Consider the following 23,038-nt stretch of genomic DNA (forward strand, 5'->3'; position numbering starts at 1 on the left):
GCTGAGCCCGGAGCCTGACACAGGCTGATCTCAGGACCCTGAGATCATGACCTGAGCCAAAATCAAGAGTTGGATGCTCAACCCACAGCCACCCAGATGCCCCGGTTTCCAGAATTTTAAACCTCAGAGTTCAGTGTATTCATTGTTCGTCTCCTGACTTCATTCCCCATCTGAAGGGAGTAAATCCCAGCCAGCCAGACCATGGTACAGAAATAAGGCTGAGCCTCTCTCTCCTTGTCTCCCATCTTTCTAGACCATGCTGCTCACGAATCACCACACTTCTCGGTCCACTCAGTCTTAGGAATGCACAGCCTTGGTCATCTCTTTGATGTCCCGTTATCTCACCGAGGCATCAGGATGATTTTGTTCTGTGTCTTCAGGAGTGGACCCGAAACTGCTTCCTGAGGACCTGGGGTCTATTTGGGACCGTCATCCCCCCTTCCTAGGGCCTCATTTTTGTACCATTAGTCTAAGCCTGGGGTGACCCTGGCTGTCCCCCAAAGGGCATCTTTTATCCCTTTCTCTTGGAGGCTCTTGGCACCTTTGCAGAGTAGGCAAGTTTCTCCCCAACAGCCTGGGGAGGGGTGGAGGTGGGAGGGAGCCGGCCGCCGGGTGGGTGGGGTCTCTGACCACTAACAAGCAACATCCCCGTGTTTTCACAGCTCCACTCCTCATCTGCTTCTCAGTACTTCTAAACCAAGAGGACCTTTTAAAGGCTGTCTCAGTGTGGGCGGGACTCTACAAAAAGACAATCGTCTAGGTCTCTTGCTTTGGTCCCTAAAACTCTGAGACTGATGAGTCAGGTAGGTCAGATTCCTAGTCAGCTGAGCCTGGAGGCCCCTCTGTCCTTCTTTGCTCTCACTGCGGGAGGAGTGAGCAGGAGGTTGACCTGGGGCAAGTTTACACCAAGGGCTTACTGTGTGGAGCACGATCTCTGCCAGTTGTCTTTAAACGCCACTGAAGCGTCATAATCCCATAAAGTAGGCAGTGGGGTGACCCTCTTTTTAGATGAGGAAGTGGAAGCTGAGAGGATTAGCACGCAGCCCATTCGGACTCAGTTTTTCATATGCATACACGAGGGCCCAGCAAGGGGAGAGCGTCTAATCACACTTCAAGAGGCCTCAAGAGCCCACAGCAGTGCTGCAGGACAAGCCCCTACACCCTGCTTCTCTGCTGGACCCACCAGGGCTTCTAGATCCCAGGCCTTTTAAAAGAACTCTAGTTTGGGTTGGCTCTATTCTGGGTGTGAGCCTGACCTCTGGTGGCCACCTTGTTAGTTCATTTGCTCAAATTACTCACTGATTAAGAAAAAAAAAAAGGCTCAGGGGCAGGTTCTGGGCAGATTGTGGGGAAGCAGAACTGAATGAGGCAGGAGCTCCCTGCAGGGGTTCACAGGCTACCAGGGAGACCATTCCAGAAGAGGTGAAAAGTCTGAGAAGTAGAAGCACAGAGGCCATGAGATCACAGGAGGAAAGAAGTAACATTAAGCCCACACAATATTTATAAGGCACCTACAATATATATGATCTCATTTAATGTTTCTAACCTCCTTCATGGTACTCATTATTAGCATTCCACTCGCTAAATAAATGTGGAGGCCCAGAGGTGTTCAGCTTGGGAGTGGAGCCGGGATTCCAACTCGGATCTCCTGACTCTTGGCCGCACCCGGCTGGGTCCGAGGGAGAGGCCCGGAGGTAGGGGCGTGGGATCTGCTGGGTGAGGAGGAGGAAACCAGAGACACAGGAAGTGTGTTCCTGGAAGAAGGGCCTGGGGTTTATGAGCAGGAACGGAGGGTGTGAGGAATGGCGGGAGGAAGGGAGAAGCCTGTGAAGAAAGGCCCCGGAGGAGGCAGGGGCTGGGTTGTGAGGGGGTTGGCGGCCTGCGACGAAGTCCACGGGCTGTCTAGCAATGGGAAGCCATGAGGGCTTCCCAAGGAGAGTGAGAGGATTCTGTTTGGGTTTTTTTTTTTTAAGATTTTTATTTATTTATTAGAGAGAGAGAGCACGCTTGAGCAGGGCAGGGAGGAGCAGAGGGAGAGGGAAAAGCAGGGAGCCCAACGCAGGGCTCAATCCCAGGACCTCGGGATCATGACCTGAGCCAAAGGCAGACCCTTAACCAGCTAAGCCACCCAGGTGCCCTCTTATTTTGGTTTGTAAGGCTGGTTATGCTTCAGTGGGAGGATGGTTTGAGGGGTCGACCTGGAGCTGGACACTATTGCCAAAGCCAACGTGATGCTGATCTGAGCCAGGTGTGAGGATCGGTGGCAGAGCCTGGCAGCCCTGAGGTGGGCTTCTGGGTGCGGTGACAGATTGCTGCAAGAGGGGTATGAAGTTAGGGTGACCCATGCTCCTGGCTGGGGACAAAGTGGCAGTCATGCTAGCTCTGAAAGGGAACCCAGTTGGAGGATCAGATTTGGGGAAGAGGTGGAGAGGTTATTTATTTATTCGTTTATTCAGTGAATAAATATTGAGTGCTGACCATGTGCTAAGAACTATTCCAGGTGCTGGTGACATGGCAGGGAGCCAAACACCAGCCCTGCACATTCTCCCTGTTGGGGGAGGCTGACCACAGTAAAATAAGGGAAGCATTTAGTCCATCAGGTGGATAAGGTTATTATGGAGAAAAGTCCCACTGGAAAGGAGAATCGGGAACTGTGGTGGGGTAGGAATTGTAGTTTTCAATAAGGTGCTCAGAGGTGGTTTCACTGAAGAGATGACGAAGGACTGAAAGAGGTATGGAAATGGCAGGTGCAAAGGCCCTGAGGCTGGAGCACATCTGAGGGTTCAGGTAACACAAGGAGGCCAAGGAGCCGGAGTAGAGTGATCAAGGGCTAGAGATGGAGGTAGAGAGGTAGAGGGTCTGGGGTAGGGGCACATAGAGCTTTGAAGGTCAATTGGGGCCTTTACTGTGAATGATGAAGAAGCCACTGGGGGGTTTTGAGCAGAGCAGTGATATGATCTGACATGTTTTAAAAGGATCACTGGAGCTGCTGTGTTGACCACAGATTGCAGGGAAAACAAGGAGAGCTTGATCTTGATACTGCCAACATCAAAGCTGAGTGGAGAATGAGAATTCCATAAGGACGCTAAGGAGAAGCAGCTGAGAAGGACAAAGACCCGAGAGGGAGGAGTCAAGAGGCCAAGGCAGGCAGAAGTTTGCAAAGGAAGGAGCCATCGGCAGAGTCAGGTGCTTCCAAGAGGTCAGGTGAGAGGACTGAGAAGTGTCCCCTGGCTGAAGCCAGGGGTCCCAGGAAACTTGGTAAGGGCAGCTTGTGCGGATGGGTAGGGACGGAAGCCAGACCACTGTAGGTTGAGAGCACTGCTTAATCCCCCCAAGTCCCAGGGGTCTGTACATTGATCCTAGAGTTGAAAGACCTTGGGAGGAAAGCAAGAAGGCACATTATGAGGAACTCGGAGAGTCTCTGGTCTCCCCACTCACTTAAGCAGAGGGGTGGACCGAGTAGCAGTCCAAGGCCACAGGGCTCTGTGGTGCGGGAGCGTGGCCTGGAGTACAGGTCTCCTGGCCCCCAGCCCAGTACGCTTCCCAGCATGAGGTTAGTGCCACCACAAACAAACCCCCAAGTTGAGGGGGTCAACACAATAACTGCTGATTTCTTGCTTAATCTTGGTTAAGCAATTAACCAATGGTTAACCAATGGTTAATGAATAACAATGGTTAATTTCTTGTAATAATCTAATGCAGGTGTCTGGTTAACTGGCACCTGTCTTCCACATGGAGATTCAGAAGCACAGGTTCCTTCCATCTTGTGGCTCCACTATCAGCAATGGTTCTTAACCATTTTTGTTCTGTGTTCCTTTAAGAAGCTAATGAAAGCTACTAGAAAAAACTGCACACATGCCCATCCACACAGAATTTTGCACACTTTCAAGAGGCTCATAGGCCCCATGAATCTATCAACAGAATCCCTAAGGGTCCACAGCCCCAAGTGAAAACCCTTGCGTGGGTCCTTAGAGACCTCCCTGTCAGTTGGTAGATGGGGATGAGAGTGTGAAATAGGCCCACGTACTTTTTTTTAATTTTTAATTTTTTAGAAAGAGAGAGTCGGGTGCCTGGGTGGCTCAGTTGGTCGAGCGACTGCCTTCGGCTTGGGTCATGGTCCCAGAGTCCCAGGATCGAGTCCCACATCGGGCTCCCAGCTCAGCGGGGAGCCTGCTTCTCCCTCTGACCCTCTCCCCTCTCATGTGCTCTCTCTCTCTCTCTCAAATAAATAAATCAAATAAAAAGAAAAACCTCAAAATTAAAAAAAAAGAGAGAGAGTGTGTAAGCACCAGGTGAAGAGCAGAGGGAGAGGGAGAAAGAGAATCTCAAGCAGACTCCCCACTGAGTGAGGAACCCGCCATGAGGCTTGATCTCATGACCCTGAGACCATGACCTGAGCCGAAATCTAGAGCTGGACGCTTAGCCAACCGAGCCACCCAGGCGCCCCCCACCTACTTCTATAAAGCTCTGGCTTCCATTAAGTCCACTGGCCAAAATGACCTGACCCAGCCAATGGTGTCAGGGGAGGCTGGGAGATGTACTGTGGGGAGGTCTGCAGCAGTCAGCGGACAGCTTGGCCCAGCTCTGACACGGTGTGCCCAACGATTACGCTGCTTCTCACAGAGATACTTTTATAGTTTAATCCTCCCATGGACCATTTACTCCCTACCTTCCAAACTTGCTCATGCTATTCCTTCCTCCTTTCTTCTTTCCCCTCCAAATTCTGTCCAATTTCTCAGAGCCCCGCTGAGGGTCCGTCTCCTCCAGGATGCTGTCTCTGGCCACTTTGAGCTCATAATGCCCACCCTTCATTTAGTCTTGTTCTGTGACGGCTTTTTTTTGTTAGCATATAATGAAATGGGTCTGATTTTTTTTTTTTAAGATTTTATTTATTTCAGAGAGAGAGACAGAGTTAGCGAGAGAGAGCATGAGCGGGGAGGAGAGGGAGAAGCAGGCTCTCCACTGAGCAGGGAGCCCGACCTGGGGCTCGATCCCAGGACCCTGAGATCGTGACCTGAGTTGAAGGCAGACGTTTAACCGCTTAACCAACTGAACCACTCGGGCGCCCCGGGTCTGATTTTATGTCCCACTGGATTGTGTCTTCTACAGACCCCCAGCGTGTCTGCTCTGTCGTCCTGTGCCCCTGCCACCTGGCACACAGCCCTCAGCGTCCCTTCCAGGGTGGCCAGTGCATGTCCACTCATTCACGGCAGGCTCAGGACCACAGGGCTGATGAGGAAATGCGGGCTCTGAGAGTAGAGGAAGTGGCCCAGACTCCGGACTGTGGCACAGCTTGACCTTGGCTCTGAGTCTTCAACTCCAAAGCTGAGGCCCATTCTGCCCCGGGGACGACTACGGTACCTCTGGCAGCACAGAGACAGGTCCTGGCTTGATGCCACCGGTGGCTGTGGGGTTTGTGAGCGGCCACAGGCCCCTCAGCACGGAGCAGAGCTGGTGCTCTGCAGATGTGTGTGCGCGTGGGTTTATGAGCCGAGGTAAGAGAAGCTTCTGTGCTCCCCCCTACCTGGCCCCAATGATGATTTTTTTCCTCTTCCCTCGACAGCCAACCAGGCCCCTAATATCATGGGGAGATTTAGGCACGAGAAAGACAGCAGAGTAGAAGGGGGCATGGCCTGTCACCTGGCTGCATACACCGCTCAGCCCCTTGATGCAGTCGTGGCTGAACTGAGGTAGCCCCACACTCCAGGGGACCGAGGCCAGTCCCACCCAGCCAAGTGTGGGCAGCCACTCTCTCTCCGCTTCTGCCCTGGCTGATGGGGGCTCCCACATTCTGAATTCATTATTCAGCTGCAGACACCAAGCCACTTTAGCTTCCCTTAATTAATTAAAATATCACATAAGAATCATTCTCTGATTTAACATTCAGGAGGCCCTGGCAAAGGCTGGGAACGAGGAAATTCATTAGAGGGGACAGTTCACCCTCGATTGATTTGCGCATTCTTATTAATTTTTCCTGTGTCATCCAGCCCTGGGGGGAAAGGGGAGGGCAATGTTTTTTAAAGATATAGGATTAATTTTACCATAAAATCTGAAGAAAAAAAATCCATTTTGACTAAAAATCAGACTCTTTTGGGAAAGGGGTACATTTAGGATTGAACACAGGCTTTTGAATGATCTCCTTTAAGGCCAGTTATAACTCAGTTGACAACAGAAGACTGAGACTCAGGCTGCTCACCCCCTGCAGCATCAGGTCTAACCTCCTCTGATGGCATTTAGGGGTGTGGCCTAAAACCGTTCTCCCCCACCCACCACTACAGCTCCTGGCAACCACCACAGGTCACAACTCCCCTTCACAAGCTACCCTGCACCCCTCCTTCCCTGCTCCCTCCGCATGCTGTTTCCCTAGCCCAGAATCCCCCCTACCCACTCCAATCCCCAGCTTAGATGCCTCCTCGTCCAGGAAGTCTTCTCAGATTTCCCCCTGCTCTGATCACCTTGTGCTGGCTGGCAGAACTGCAACCCAGCCCACTCCTCCCCACTTGAGTCTCACCCTCCTTCGTATTGATTTCTGCACCCTTCTGGCCTCCGTGTGCATGTGGGAAATGACAGGGCGCAGTTCTCTGAGTGAATGAAATACTGGGATGTGTATCCGGTGGGAGACACAAGTTCTGAGGGAGTTAGAAGGATCAGGCCAGCAGGAGGCTATAAGGGCTAGTTAAAAATTGTGAGTCAGGTGTCCAGGTGGGGCTGTGACCAGAACTCAGGCGTGAGGGGGGAAGGAGCGTTCAGGCTGAAGTAGCTGAGGTGGGCAAGAAAAGGGCAAGATGTGTCAGGGCTGGTGGAGACATATTGGTGGGCCTTGCTCTCACCCACAGCAGTGTTCCAAGGACAGAGAGACCACGAAACCACGAAGACTGTCTTTCAAAACATTTATTTTCAGGCGCAGGGGTCATGTGACATCATCACATTTATGACAACAGGGCAGAAAACACAGGCTCTGGGGGCACCATGTTTCTGAAGGGCAAGAACCATAGCACAGTGCTCTCAGCCCCTGGAGGGGTCTGGGGCTCTCCTGGTTGAAAAGTCATGAGGTTGGAACAATCCTGTTTTTCTGCCTTTTTGGTTTTGGTGAAAATTTCGGAGAGTGCTCATGACAATGATGATGATGATTTGCACATCCTTACACTGTGAACCCAGCCTCCTGTGGTTTCGATGTTCAGCTCTGTCACCCAAGTGCTCCATCTGCCCTGCTCTCTGCGTCTAGACCCAGCTCTCCAACTGTGACTGGGCTCATGTGAGGTGGGTCAAGTGATTTTCACTGAATGTGCCTATCAGCAGATGCAGGATTGTTCTAGTACCTTCTCTAGGGCCGTTACATCCCTGCTTCTCCTGACGGTTTCACTAAGTGCCTTACCAAGCAAGTCTTCTTCTAACTATTCACACCCCAGAAGACTTAGCTGCAGACCTTGGATACCGAAACCCTGTGGTGGGGCAGGGGGCAGAGTGGGGAGGGCGTCGGTGGTGCTGAGTTAGGGGGGTTGTGAGCGGGTCCCCTGCAGCCTCAACCTCCAACAGACAAGCACAGCTTCCAGTTAACCAGTTTCAGCTCTGATCTTATTCAAAGAAAGGGGACCGGATGTTTTAAAGTTTGCAAACCACCCATCTAGTTTCATTCCCTTCTTATTCAGATGAGGAAAACTGTGGTCCGGAAGGTGAAGGGGATTTGCTTGGAGTCAGGCAGCAAGCCAGGGATGAATTCCCAAATGGACCTCATGTTTCCAGATTCCCAGGCCATGCTCCTGCCATGTAGTACATGAAGGTGATACTACCCCACTATGTCAGATATGTAATGGCCAGGCTCAAAGGCAGAAAATTTAATTTCAAAAAGGACTCCAGAATGTAATGCTCAGCGGGAGTAGCCTGGGAGTGTGCTGTAAAGCTGAGCAGGACCTTGGTAAGATTCCCTGGGGCCCCTGAAACTGGCAGCACCTTCCTTTCTGCAGCTAGGAGATTACCTGAGCAGCAGCGTGGGAAGGGTGCCAACTAGGGCCAGGTGCCCTGAGTTCCGGTCCTTCTCGGCGCCTCCCTCTCAGCGCCTGGTTTCTTCCTCTGCAAAGGGGGAGGGACATCTATGCTCGCCCTGCCTGCCGTCCTGGAGTTGGAGTGACCACAGATGGAAAAGCACTTCATGAACTTGAAGGACGAGACACAAATGAGATCCCAATTCTGACTTAAAAACAAATTTGAATCCCCTAGGGTATCTATTTTTTCACCCAGATATTAAGTACTCTTCTTGAAAGAGAGAAAGAAAGAAAGAAAAGAAAAGAAAGCCTTATTCCTGGGTAAGGTCAGAACCTCTCCAAGTAAAAGGTATTCTACTACACTCTAATCCCACAGCCCAGAGAAAGAAGCCTCTGACCCCCTTTCCTCAGTTTGATGCCCAGGAGCCAGGGGTCCACTGCCCACCTGGTTAGAGAATGCTGGGCTTGCTGACAAGGGGACATCTTGGTCCCCAAACACCCAGCCAAGGACTCCATCTCTTCAAGGTGGGAAAATGGCAGGGAAGGAAGAGTTATGGCCAGCTCCACAGCCTAGCATGAAGCCACGGCAACTGTTTTTGAGGGAACTTAAAAGGGATGCTAAGACTATACCTCCCCTATTTTTCCCACAGGGCCATCTTACTCTAGGATGGCAGGGCTCAACGGGACACGGGTAACCTCTGGTTCAACGCCACATTCCCAGGTGAGAAGACAAAGGCCCAGAGAGGGGACACACAGCAAGTCAGAGAGCAGGCAGAGGACAGCGTGACCCTACTCCCTCCTCCTACAACACACACTAATCAGTCACAGAGAAATGAGGTAAAGACTCATGGCTGACACAGGCCTTCTTGTTCCAGCCCTTCAGAATTACAAACATACCACCAGGTGACCTTCCCTGGGAGAGGTTAGATTAAAAAAGAATTCTCACAGAGCAATTCCTTTCAAAAGTATAAAAAAGCCACGTGCAGTCTGGTTTCCCAATGCTTGCCCTGCTAAAAACTACATCTGCATAGGAATCTAGTTTGCATCTAATTTGTAAAAACATACAAAAGCGGTCATCTACAAACACAGTTTCTCCAACTCTTCACAAGGAAAACGATGCATGACTTGACTCTTCCAACATCCTGTCATCAATGTTTCTAAGACCCTAGAAGGAAAGAGAGAAATGGATGAGAGGCAAGAAGCCTGCTCTGTCACCACAACTATGTGGTGAAGGTGGGGGAAATGATCCTTAACCCTAAATCTTCCTGGCCAGGGGTGGTGCTGGTGAGGAGCAGAGGGGCCCTGGGGTGTCCACGAAGTTCATGTGGGACCACTGGGTGCACAGTTCAAGGAGGCAGCATCCAGCTTAATACAAGGAAGAACTTTCAACTACTGGAAAACCCAAAGATGGATGTCTGGTGGTAGTGAGCTCCCCAACACTGGAGGTAAGCAAGCAAGAGCTGGCCAGTACTGCATGTTGTAGGGGGAACTGAAGACCTGTGTGGCAATGGTCTTAAAATTCCATGGTTCTTTGTGGCTCTCTTTTGAAAACTCCTCTATAACAGACTACATTTATAGCCTGGTATCATTGTGTGTGTGTGTGTTTAAAAAATATGTATACTTAAAAATTATATACATACTTAAAACAAATATGTATACAGACACACACACATAGGTACACACATATATATGCATACAAGTGTGCAAGACAGAAGTCCTGATACATGATATAACAACTATAAAAAGCAAAGAGTATCAGGAAGGCAACTTAAAGAACCGTCTCCTACCTGCACTCCTACTTGAGGATTTCCCACCTTCTATTTCCGTGCCTGTCTCCAGGAGCTCTAACTACTTCATCCACCATGCCACTTCCTCAGCGACATCTCCCTTGCTTTCCCCAGTTCTAAGCCACTTCTCTCGCCTCAAACTCGCACACTCCCCTCGCTTCCTTAACACTGTACTTCTTGTATTTTTTTTTTAAGATTTATTTATTTTTGCGAGAGCGAGTGCATGTGAGCACGAGCGGGGGTAGGGGGCAGAGGGAGAAGCAGACTTCCCGCTGAGCAGGAAGCCCGATATGTCACATGACTTGATCCCACGACCTTGGGATCATGACCTGAGCCGAAATCAAGAGTTGGCCACCTAACCAACTGAGCCACCCAGGTGCCCCTGGAGCAGAATCTTTAAATGCGATTGTGTGCCTGGCTCAGTGGCTCGCTCATCCCCTCGGCCATGAGAATGGACCTTCTGCACACTGGGATTGCTCCTCTGGCTGGGTCCCAGTGTGACAAGACACATGGAGCAGAGCCACAGCCAGCCGACCGGCCAAATGACAAGGAATGTGAGCAAGACAGAAATGCTGGTGGCTGTGCATCAGCCAGCTCCAGGGGTTGTCACGCAGCCCAAGCTGGCTAATTAAGGGGCTCATTTCCTAGGTTCATGGCCAACCTGTCGGCAGGGGACAGATGCAATCCCAGCTCTCACCCGGGGGGCGGCTATAAGGACGAGGAGCCGAGGGGCCCGGGGAGATGCAGATTCTTCCGGACACGCTGCTCAGCACGTGCGGTGCTGAGGACAGGGAGGTGAGGCCTGGACATAGCAGAGCTGCCAACGAGGACAAACCTGCGGACAGCAAATGGAGCTCAGACTGTCTCCTTTGCACACGGGTGCTGTCACCGTGACATCTGCTCTCTCTCTGCCCCCTCTAGGACTTGAAGGAAACATTCTGTTCAGCTTCAGAAACAGAAAGAGACAACTGGTCTTTACCACCTATGGACACCCGCAACGTTCACAGCTCCTGTGTTTGCACGCCAGGTGGGAGGCCCAGAGTGGTACGAGTGTTGAACATACTAGAGATTCTACCTGCTAACTGTAGTATGTTCCTAACTCCTGTTTGGTATTCCTCTGGTTTCGATTTATGTATTTTTTTTCTTTGTTACTATACATCTTATAAGCCATCTCAATCTCTTGTGACACAGGTGTATAAATATATGATATGTACCTGACTCCATCACATGCGGTCATCTGGAGCTGGGAGGTGGGGGGCTGTGTATTTACTCAGATCTAGAACTGTCACGGTGCCGTGGGACTGGGCCTCCCCAACCGCGTTGGCGGAATGGCACAGGTACACTCCCTCATCTTCCTTTCTCAGAGGGTTGATCTAGAAATAAAACAGGCAAGTTTATGGCACGGCAAAATCACTTCCTTATTTAGTTCCTAAGATATATCTGAACACTTATTTTTCAAAATAAGATAGGGCTCACTATTCCTCTTCTTGCCTTGGTTGCCAAGAAAGAGTTAAATTTTCTTCTCTGTACCCTCTCTATGGCGGCTCTCATTTCAATGTTTCCTTTGCATTCCTACCTTTTACTGTGAGCTACCTGGTCCTTTTATTGAAGGTGACAGGTATACCTCGCAAGTTAAACAAAAATCGACTGACCAAGGAATGGCCCACAAGTGCTCCCAATGGAGACAGCCTTACGAAACAACACCAGAGAGAACATTTCCCCCTACGCCTTCTTGTAATCAAGAGGGGAAGGTGCTTGATTTCAAAAAGCCACACGGACCTGGCTGCATTCCGAGTCTCTGAGCTGGGCAGAGAAGTCACCAACCCTGGCACAGACGGGAGTGAAGCGAGGCGGACACCCACCGGCCCTCCTCAAGCAGCCTGTTCTCATGCCCCCGCAGAGCACACCCACACCAGCTCCCTCCTCTCTCGGCACAACAACCCCTGTCCACCGTGCGGCCTGGGCAGGGGGTATGCACACGATCTCGTGTTGAACTCACGCCGATTGCGGGGCACAGGGGAGCGCTGTTACCCTGATATTACAGGAGACTGGCAGTGAGTCACAGACTGTTGGGTCACAGGGCCCTCGGACCATGTGCAGTCCAAGGCCCTCCTCCTCCGACTGTGGACACTGAAGCTCAAGGGGCAGAGTGACTAGCCCAACGTGGGTCCCTGTCCCTCCCTCACTCTTTCAAACACATGGCATTCCCATGACTTAGTTAAGCTGAAGCAAGTGGTGCAGCAGAACCCCGAGTGGGGACACCAATGTGCCGGCCGTCTTCCCTCTTTCTCAGCCCCGTGTTCTTGGGCCGAGTGTAGTAGTCTCCTATGGCTGCTATAACTAATTACCACACACTTCATGGCTTAAAAACAACACACATTTATTACATTTGGTGCCTTTTTTAAAAAAAATTATTAAATATTTTATTTTTAAGCAATCTCTATGCCCAACGTGAGGCTCGAACTCACAACCCCGAGATCAGGAGTCACACGCTCTACCGACTGAGCCAGCCAGGCGCCCCTATATTTAGTTCTCGAGGTCAGAAGTCCCAGTGGGAAACAGGGGGCTCAAATGAAGCTATCGGCAGAGCTGCCTTCTTCCTAGGGGCCCCAGGGGAAAATCCATTTCTTGCCTTTCCCATTCTAGAGGCTGCCGGCATTCTTGGGCTTGCGGTCCTCTTCTTTCATCTTCAAAGCCGGAGATGGTGGCTCGTGTCCTTCCCATGCTGCCATCTCTCTGGCTCCTTCCCTCCTGCCTCCCGCTTCAGCATTTAAAGGGCTCTTGTGATTCTACTGGGCCCACCCAGGTAATCCAAGATAACTTCCTTATTGAAGTCAGCTGATGAGCACCCTTAGCTCCATCTGCAACCTTAATCCCCTCTTGCATATAACAGATCCAAAGACTCCAGGGATTAGGGCACGGACATCTTTCTGGGGCCATAATTCCGACCACCACTGAAGATCAGTTATACTCTCGGGGGTTAAACTTCCCTCACAGTTAGTGTAGGGTCCAACCAAAAAGGGGTAAGAACAGCTTTGAAATGTGTAACGTGCTATAGAAATATAAAGGGTGCTTTGTAACGGCCAGTCAATAACAGCCACTAATCCTAAACAAGTGAGATACCCACCAAAATCCAGGCTGCGGCCTCGTGGTCAGAAGGGCCCCCTCGCACCTGGACAGCGATATTGACGTGGTCACCAGGCAGGTCCTCCAGCACCTGGGTACCCTCAGGAGACTGTGTGACCTACAGAGGACAGAACAACCAGGAGTGGTTTAGAAAAAGCATCTCTGGGTAAGAACCACACCACACACATCCTTGCTGTCTTCATCTTCCTACTGACTCAAAGGCCAAACCCTGGCACCTCTTATTCCTATTAAAACGTCAGTGGCTTCATAAACCTCAATGTCTGTGCAGACAGCACCCCCTGCTGGACAGTAGCGATGCAGACACCACCACCATCTCAGAGGAGGGTCAGAGCTTCCCCGCCCTTCTGGGGGCTGTGGACATAGGTGGACAAGATATGCTGTGATCCACGCCAGTCTTTCAAAAATTGATCTGCGGGAAGATCTAGTTTTGGAATGGGATTTGGATAGTCTTTCTAAAACCCAGATCCTGTGAAGTAGGCTCTAACTTCGTTCCAGTGGATCCAGGCTAGATAAATAGATGAACTTTCTGGACAGCTAAGTGGCTGAGGGAGCAAATGGCACAAGGAAGGATGGCGACTCCCCTGCTCTGGGCAGAGCTTTGGGGTAAAAGTTTTGAGGCATAAACCTGAAGGCAGAAGAGTGACTTGTAAGATCTCTTTTTAAAACCCTCTGCTCCACATAGAATAACATACACATAAACACACAAGAAACACCTCTCTCTCACACACTCACGCACGCACGCACACGGAATTCTTGGACGTAAATACCTTCCTCCACGTGATGACAGGGGTGGGCACAGCCCTCACCTCACAGGACAGGTTCACCTGGGCCCCGGGGACGTTGTGAACACTCCGGGGTGGCGTGACGACCAGAGGAGCTGGTGGAAGAAGACAAGGGATCACAACCTTTACCCTGCCAGGTCCCAAGCACCCCACGTCTAAAATCCCCGGCCTGCAGAGAGCCCGCGGGGACGGTCCCCCGTGAGGGGGGCCGCAGCAGAGGAAAGCTCTTCACGCACAAAGAGCACACTCGGAGGCCGAGAATCATGTTTCCCTCAGACCTGGGGGGATGCCTCCATGCTTCCTCATCCATCGCCTTTGTTCTACCAACAGGAAAGCTGGGATCTGGAGGGGCAAGGCGGCTTCCCAAACCGCCCGCCACGTCTGTGGCAGAGCCTGGGTCTCGTCACACTCCCGCCCAGGACCCCGGGGGCCATCTGCTTGCAGCTCAGCTCCTTGAGACACGGAGTGGCTCAGGAGGGGCTGGTGTCACCTCACCAACGCCAAGTCTTCGAACAGATGGGCTTTCCTCCTTGCACACGGCGCAGTTCAAAGAACAGGCCCCGCAGAACAGCTGCCAGTGCACCGCCCAGACACCACCCCCCCCCCCCCCCCCCCGCCGTGGGCCAGGCCAGACGCTCGTTTGCATATCGCAGACCCACAGGCTCTGCGCGGCCTCCCCGCCACCCCTCCCAAGCCAGCACTAGGTCTGGGGACACAGGAGAGAGGGGTCGCTCCCTGGATGGCCGTCCCCAGGCAGGGCGGCTCTAGGCTGCCAGCACATTACAGAAAGGCGAGGGAGGGTGTGGGCTGGCTGGGACGGCGGCCTTGCAGGCATCTGAGAAGTGCTTAGCTGACACCCCACACCGCCCTCCTGCCGGTGCCCCCCACTTGCTCTGCTCACACTGGCGCTCCAAGAATCAAGTCAGGCCACCTCAGCGTTCAGGCCCTGCACCCGGTCCCTCAGTGGACCTGCCTGCACCAACATGGAAGGCACACCCCAACCCCACAGGGGATGCTCCCCCTCCTGCAGGCCCTAGAGGGTTAGGGTATGTGTCCTAGTCCAGGACCAGGGCGTCTGCACCTGTGTGAGCTGCTGGAGGACAGCTTGCTGGCAGTCCAGGTGTGCCCGCCGGCCTCCGCTGGACCAGACAGCAGCAGGGCCTGTCCCTGCATCTAGTCCAGCAGTGTCTTGGACAAGATGCAGTGGGGAGGCCTCGGCGGGGGGAGGGTCTTCCCTGCTTGGGTTTGCTCATCTGTAAGAGGGGGATAATACCCCCGGCTCCCTGGGCTGTTGAGCTGATCTTACCATGTGATGAGTGTGAGTGCAATGGTTTAAGTTAACAGGACATGTAAGTGGGCCCCAGAAGCACGTCTGCTAAACAGATGACTAGATGAAGAAACACATGGCAAATAAAGAGCAAACACATTCCTTCTCCAGCCATCAAACTGCAGGGTCTACGCTCTTGGGACTTTGCTGGGTGACTCATGGATGGTCCTGGAGAGGGAAGGGGCCTTTGCCTGCCCGGGTCCAGCTGCCATAAAAAAAGAGAGCAAAGGGAGGGAGGGAGAAGGCTGCAGGAGGAGGGATAGAGACAGGAGTGAAAGGGCACAGAAATAAGACTGGTCTGGCCCCTCCAGACAGAACTTGTCAAGCTGGTGCCAAAAAAGATCTCTGGAAAATTGTCTTAGAACCACAGAGTCTCAAACCGGAGGGGCCCTACTCCCCAAGATCCTGTGCCTGATCATCTGATGTGTTCAGCTAGCATCCACTTGCATGCCTCCACCGACAGAGAGCTCACTACCTACAGAGCCAGGCCTTTCCATCCTAGGAGAGCTCTGCTGGTAAGGAAGCTTGTCTTCCTTCATCTGGAGCTAAAACTTACCTCCCTGTAACCCCCACATGTTGGATCCCAGGGCTACGCCACTGGAACCCTACAGCTCCCTGGGTGCCCCATTGGCCTCCACTGAATACAGACACTATGCTCCCTACCCCCAGGCTGCTCTCTTCGCCCTTAGCCTGATCAGCCCACTCCTTCAGTTGTGCCCATTTGATTGCCCCCCAAGCACATGGCTCTACCCACAACACTGAGTGTAGCCAAAGTCCTCTATTGAACCAAAGTCCTAAGGCTCCTAACATTGCCCAAAGCATCCCAGACACCTGCAAACTGCCACAAAGAACCACAACACCCCTGCTCTCCAGCAGGGGCCCCATCTGCAACATGACAAAAAGTCTAATTTATCCACACCCTCCTGCCAACACCCCCTCCCCCGGAGCCCAACAGTCCTCAAATGGCTCGCTGGGGGAACAATCAGAACTGTATCTTATTCCAAAGCCCTCAGTGGATTCCAGAGGAACACTCAATCAACATGTTTTACTTTCATTCATGTAAAGTCATAAATTTTAAATGAGATTTCATCAATCCCTTTCAGGCCTAAATGAATAAACCAGTAAATCACATTTCAACATTCTCTCTCCTAGAATTTCCCTCTCCCTCTTTTAAAGACTGTCTTGGAAATGCTGTCTTTGCTACTGATCTTGTGGCAGAAAATATTACTTTCTTTGACAAAAGAGCCCCCAGCTTTCGATGATAAAGTAACATTCAAATTTTTATTTATTTTAAAATTGACATACAGCACATTTACTCCTTGTGGAGTGCAGCTCTTGAGTTTTGACAAATGCCTACAGTCATGTAGCCACCTAGAAGAGTCCAGTTCAACTCAAAAAATTTCTTCATGCTTCTCTTTGTCATAGTAATCTGGTTTTAATGTTAACACATCTGCTTTTAAATTTAAAATATTTTTATCCATAATAGCTCTTCATAATCAGCCATCATCATCATCACGGTAATAATGGTAATAAATGCCACCACCTGATTCTGAGAGCTCGCTGTGTGCTAGGCGCTCTAGTCTGCTCACAGGGATCAACCCATTCCATCTTTCCAGCAATTTCACCAGCGGTGCAGCTAGGTAGGGTTACTCGGGTTTAGATGGTTGGGCAAGGCTTTGAGCCCAAGCTCTGGCTCTGAGCTTTGTTTGTCCCAAAGAGTCTTGTCTTTTACTTAGATGACACTTCCATGTACACTGCTCCTTTCGTCCCTATACCTACCCTGCTGAGCAGGTGCTTTTATCCCCATTTTACAGACGAGAAAACCAAGACTCGGAAAGGTGAAGTGCGTGGAGGAGCAGGGACTCAAACCCAGGGACCCTGATTCCATCAACACTTCACTGAGTTTTAAAGTGAAATATTTGTTATCTGTATGGACTCCATTCCAGAACAAGAAAGAGTTCTTTAGGGACTGTGTTGGGGAGCCCCAAGACAATCCCCAGGTTCAGTGATTTGCTAGGAGGACTCACAGGCCTCAGCAGTCTGACTCACAGCTGTGATTTATTACAGTGACAGGAGACAAAGCAAACAGCAAAGGGAAAAGTGGCTCATGGGGTAAAGACAGGGAAAACCAGGCGGGGGCTTCCACGTGCCTCTCCCAGCGATCACACGGGACACCCTGAATGTCCCAGCAGTGCCTGGTGACAACACATGTGAGACGCCATCTGAGGGAGGCTCACTGGAGACTTCGAGCCCGGGATTTTTGTTGGGGCCAGGTCACCTGGGCCCCCTCTGCTCAGCACGTACCAAAATTCCTGGGTCCCGGAAGGAAAGCAGGCGTGCAGCATAAACCGTGGTGTTGGCCCAAACGGCTCAGGCCAAGAGTCACTCTTATCATTGAGGGGACGGCGGGAACTGTCCCCAAATCCAAGTTCCCAGATGCCAGCCAAGGGTCAATCTGGCCAGCAGGCCCTTCTAAGGACAGTCTCAGGCCTGCTCTGTTTACTCGTCTACACAGGAAAAAACCCTCCAGACATCACCCCCCAAGGAGCGGTTCTCCTGAAGACACTATTAAATGGGTGATACATTGTTTATACTCACAGGACATTCCCAACCCTACTGTCCCCAAGGGCTCATTTGAATGTGGTGCTGGGGTACTCAACGTCATGACTGCCACAGGCAGGACGGGATCCAGGTTCAAATCCTGTCTCTGCCACACCAATGCTGTGACGCGGTCTTAGTTTCTTCTTCTTTAAAATGGGCACGGGCATCAGTTCTCTTTCCTGGCCCCTCCTCTCTCCTCCCCTCTCCATAGGCTATTGGGAGGAAGAGCTACAAGACCCCTTGCAAACTGAAAGAGGCTTCCACAGAGACCCGAGGACCTGGCAGGCTGTGCTACCCCATGGGGAATCTCCTCGAAGTGCTGGGCCTGCTCCAGAGCCCCTACTGGCCTCCGGGGAGCCGGCCTCTGGGTGGGCCCTGCCCGGAGGCTCCAAAGGCGACACCTGCAGCCCTCATTCTGGTGAGCCCGGGGCACAGCCTGTTGCCTCCCTAGTGCCAGAACTGCCACACTTTCTTTTCTACCTACGTGTGACATGAGCAACGTGGATCTCAAGAGGGAGGATGGTGCCTGGTGGGCCCAGTCTGTGGTCTCTCTAGCTCTTCCTTGCTAAATACTTTGTTTCCTTCTGTCCATGCCAGCAACAGCTCTAGAAAAGCTGGGAGGGCACCGATCCACCCAGCAGGTAACAGAACAGTCACCCACATGTGCACCCACGGAGGTAGCGCTGGGGTCCCGGTGCCAACCACGGGAGCTTGGGCAAGCCATTAACCATTTCCTCCGGGTCTCTGCGCCCCCCCGCCCCCACATCCTCTGGGGTGAAGGGAGAGGATGAATGTGACTGAATTACTGACCGTGCGGGTCTGTACGAGTGAGAGGGGCCGACAGCATTATTATAGTGTGTGCTGACCTGTTCCCCCCCCCCACTGTCAACTAGATATGTCCTTGACGCCCAGAATGAAAGATCTTCCCAAATGCCTCTGAGGTTTCTTTCAAGTTAATGGTGCCCAGGAAAGAAAGAATATCAAAAGTCATCCCCCAGGATCCCATCTGCTTGTACAAAGAAGTGCACAACCAAAGAGTTTAATCACCAACGCATTGAGCAGCCCTGATAATTTATGCTAATAGTCATGTTCCGATGTGGAAGGAGAAACAGCTTAATACGGCTCCCTGCAGCCTGTGCCTCACAGCCCCTCCCTCGGCATGAAAGGCTTTTGAGCAGAGGCCCCCCCCCCTTCTTTGTCCCTCTCACAAAGTGGCACTCGCAGCCTCTCCTGGTTACCTGGTAACACACGCCTCGCACAGACTGCGGTGGAGCTGGGATGTCAACGGAGGGAGGTGAATTTTCTAAGATTCAGGATCTCAAGAGCTCACTGAAGCTTTGGGGGGAGCCGGGGTCCTGGTGGGTATTGGCCCGGGACCCTGTTCCTACCTAATCTAGCATTCAAAACATGCTCTCAACCTGCTGCCTGCAGGATCCCAGCCCCCTCCCCATGTCAGCCACCGGTCAGGGGGCACGCACGGAACAACACAGCCTTTTAAAATAATGACAGCAGCAACAAGAACGCCATGCCACCTTATAGCAAAGAAAGGAAACCAATAACTTAGTACGGAGCGAAGCTGCATCCCTCAGCCTGGCGCTCGAGGCTGGCCCTGGCCCTGCCCCAAGCCGCTCTGGGCCTCGCCCCTTTCCCCAACCATCCGCCTGTGGAGCTGCCCAGCAGCCCAGGGTCACACCCACCACAGGGTCTCCCCTACCTGCTCTTACCTCCCCCTCCCCCTTTCTCCCCAAGAATTTTCTACAAGTCCTTCAAGGTTCCGCTCAGATATTTTCCCTTCTATGAAGCCATCCCCGTTCCTCTCAGGAGCCGTCCCCCAGTGCCAAGCAGGAGGGCCAGCAACAAGCCTTGGGGGGAAATCAGGAAGGTGAATCCGGACGGAGAAACCCCTCAAGATTCAAGGGTGGCTAATTTGCAGCCTCTTCCTAATCAGGTGGCCATCGGGCTAGAGGTGCATGGCTCCATCTAAAAAGGGCCAGGCAAACCCAGGCTGGGGCCCCATCTCAGCTAGGAGCTAGGCACGCAGCTCCAGGGAGTTCCCTTCTGTATGCCTCAGTTTTCCCTTCTGTTAAATCGGAGTGAGATCTGGCCGGGGTAGTTGTGAAAATTGAGTAAGAAGATGGGATGCAAGGGCTATTTCCAACAGTATAAAAATGATTCATACGTGGAAACAGGTCGAGTCTTCATTCAATGTGTTAATCAAAGGATTGCACTCATTATTAGGCATTTGGGGGGAATTTCAGAGCATAGGAAAAGGCCAGAATTTAAGCCTGAAAATGGTTTCAGAGAACACTTCGCACCCTGTGTGGAAGCTGATAAATAGTTACTGAGGTCTCATTCAGTCTAAGTCAGGTGCTTGCTTACTGAAGGGTAGGTGAGAGCCGGCGAGGGGTGATTTTATTAACAATATTGAAACAGAACAGCTGCTGCTAGGACTCAGCCGTTTCCTTCCCACCAGGGTCCCTGGGGGCATTGTTAAAAAGTACCCCTGCTTCGTCCTCTGAATAAAGGATGGCTTTGGGGCAGCACAGAATGAGGTGCCACCTGGGCTAGGAAAGATGCCCCTGTCCACACCTCTGTGCTTCACCAGGACACCAGCGCAGGGGCCACCCAAACATTTCAGGACACAAAGACAGGGGACCACAGTGCCTCGGGCTACTGCAGATGACACAATTGTGGGTGGGGAAGGAGAGCTAAATCGTAGGGAGGCCTGCTGCCTGTCACTAACGGGATCATTAAAAGCAGTTTCTGACTTTCCTTCCTTTTGGCCCCTTGAACATCTTTACTCAAGGGGCCTGTGCCTGGAGTGGGCCTCAGAGCCCATAGATCAGAGTGGAGGAGCTGTCACGTTTACTTGTCATTTGGTAATTTTCAGTGAATTAGGGATATGGGGTTGCCGTCTGCCATCTGGCCGCACTCTGGTAACCATGGCAACCACCACCTGCCTGACTTAACACTCTCAAGTCCTATTCTGAAAGAGCACTACCGAAGGCGTCGGGGTCCTGGGTGCTGGTCAGGCTTTACTGATCACCCTGCCTGTGTCTCCTGCCCCCCTGGGTCTCAGTCTCCTCTGCACAATGGCAGATTTGCTCCATGTGTCTTCAAGGTGGCTCAGTCTTAGGAACAGAATATCACTCCAGGGAAAAATCGTCTGAGACTATCTGCACCGGTTAGATTCTGGGGACTTGGTCAGCATTTCTTGGCGTCTCCACCATGTGGAGTGAAAGTGTGACTTGTCTGGAGACAAAGAGAACTGCCTGTGAATTAACGGCTAAAGAAAGCAGATTGTAAAAAGGAGTGATAGGAACTAGAAGGAAGGAGGCAGGACTGTTGAAATGCCACAGGGCAGAAACAAAGGTTCAAAATGGAAGGGACCTCAACTGTGGCTCCACAGGGCTGACGGGGCCCAGAGAAGGGCAGGGACCTGCCCAAGGTCACTCAGGGGACCAGTAGCAGCTTAAGAAGCACCCACCAGCTCTTTCTTCCATTGGAAGCCCCAGCCAGGAATAGCCAATGGTGACCTTCCCGTGCAATGGAACTGCTTCAGCCCCCTCAATGGGCAGCATATTGGTTTTGTGTTGCCCGGGACAGGAGACTTCCTGCCCCATCCCCAACAACCCGCTGGGTCTGCTGCACATACGTGGAATGCTTGGGGGGAAATAATATGAGAAATTACCCAAGGCCTGGAAAAGGTTGTCCCCCACCCCAAGGCTTCCCTGTTGGAGCTAAATTCATTACACCGATGTAGGCATTTAGGTCTAGACTTGGGTCTCCAGGCCTAGGCCAGAACCCCAAGCCAGGCTCCTTGGAACTTGCCGGCCATAAGTTCACTCACCCTCAACTCTCCACTGCTCCCTCCAGGCAGTGTGGATGGGGGCAGCTCTCCAAAACCTAATGGGCCATCAGGGTGCTCCGCTGGGCATCCCTTACCAATGTTTTTGGTCTGTTTTTGTTTGAGTTTAAAAAATTACACATAGAGGTGGGCAAACAAGGCATCCAAACATGACCTTCCTGGGATGTTAATGAACCTTAAGTTTCTATGTACCCAGCAATCAATACATTTCCATTCCTTTACCCGTGGAATCATATGAGCCTTAGACCCGCAAAACCCAGGTCTGGCCCTGATGGCACCATCATCTTTTCAGAACTTAGGTCCTCAAATGTCTTAACCTGTCCTGGGTGGGAGATCCCTCTCCTGGGTGGGAATCCCAGCAGGTTCCCAACCCTGGGGTTCTCGCCCAGTGATTCCTGAGTCCCTGTCTGGAGCTCCTCCTCCTCCAGCATCTTCACCTTCCCTCCCTCTCCATTCAAAAACCCCACCTGGCCTGGCCCACTGCTGGTCCCAGGGGACTTAAACTCAGTAGGACAACCCAGCCCCCCCCCCAGCTCCCAGTCTGGTGGAGGCCTACATGGCAGGCCTGCACGTAACTTAAGGCCTTTTGGTAGTTAAGTACCAAAAGAGACAGTAGGCTCACCAAAACACTGACCAGCTCAAGGGCTTGTATCTCCACGAGCTTGGTAAGGAAGGGTGAAGGATATGGATTCCTGTCCCAGTCTCCTTGAGTACCTGGCCAGGTAAGAAAAACTGCTTCTGAAGGGAAAACTGAGGCTGTGGATCACGGTGCATGCAGGGATCCTCTGCCCCACATTCCAGAGGGCTGGGGTCCCTCTTTCTCCTCCTGCCCCAGCACCGCGGGGCAGAAGCCGGACTCACCAAATTCGCAGGGGCCATCGCGCGCCTTGTGCAGGTGGCCGGGGTGCGGGCGGGGCGCGTGCCGGGCGCGCAGGCGCAGCGCGCAGATGCTGGGGTAGGAGCGGCCGTCGGAGCCGCAGACGGCGCCGCGCTGCGCGCACACACAGAGCCCGGTGCCCTCGGGCGCTACCCCCGCGGCGCGGCTGGCGCACACCAGGCCGGGGCCGCAGCGCGCGCCCGCCCGCCCCCCGCAGCTCGCGCCCTCGGCGCCCAGGCAGCGCACGCAGCAGCCGCACTCGTCGCGCGCCGCGATCCCGGGCGCAGGGCAGCGCGAGGGCGCCGGGCAGCGCTCGGGCCGGCACGGACCGCACTCGGGGTGCCGGCCGCCGGTGGCGCGGAGCCCGAGGCCTGGAGTCAGCGGCGGCAGCAGCAGGAGCAGCAGCAGCGGGCAGAGCGAGGGTGAGCGTGGCATGGTCTGCTTCGGGACGGCAGTGGCGCCTCTGCTTCGCGCTGTGCTTCGCGCGCGCCGCGCCGCCACCCCACCCCGCCCGCCTCGCGGCCGCTGATTGGCCGGGCCTCCGCCGCGGGGCGCCGCAGCCGGCTGCCGGGGTCCGCGACCCGTGCGGCGGGGTGGGCTCCCGGCCGCCCCGGTTCCGAGCTGGAGGGATGTCCCGAGACCTGCTCTCCTAGACCCAGTGGGCTCT

The 23,038-nt window shown here is 52.8% G+C and overlaps 1 protein-coding gene and 1 non-coding gene across 2 annotated transcripts; both read right to left on the minus strand.

Annotated features, from left to right (window-relative positions):
* Window positions 1-10,992: 10,992 nt before the first annotated feature.
* Window positions 10,993-22,806, minus strand: IGFBPL1 (insulin like growth factor binding protein like 1). Its single transcript, XM_028108831.2, has 4 exons — window positions 22,356-22,806; window positions 13,684-13,793; window positions 12,897-13,013; window positions 10,993-11,142 (listed from the first exon to the last, which is right to left on the minus strand). Exons 1-4 carry the CDS (start codon window positions 22,804-22,806, stop codon window positions 10,993-10,995), a joined length of 828 nt encoding a protein of 275 aa, XP_027964632.1.
* TRNAR-CCU (transfer RNA arginine (anticodon CCU)) lies at window positions 12,213-12,285 on the minus strand. Its single transcript has one exon. It is a non-coding gene; the product is annotated as a tRNA-Arg (tRNA).
* Window positions 22,807-23,038: the final 232 nt, after the last annotated feature.

Source organism: Eumetopias jubatus, unplaced genomic scaffold (genome assembly GCF_037043125.1).
Source record: "Eumetopias jubatus isolate StellerSeaLion01/CBP00866 unplaced genomic scaffold, mEumJub1_p1.0 scaffold_15, whole genome shotgun sequence".
Classification (NCBI taxonomy): Eukaryota; Metazoa; Chordata; class Mammalia; order Carnivora; family Otariidae; genus Eumetopias; species Eumetopias jubatus.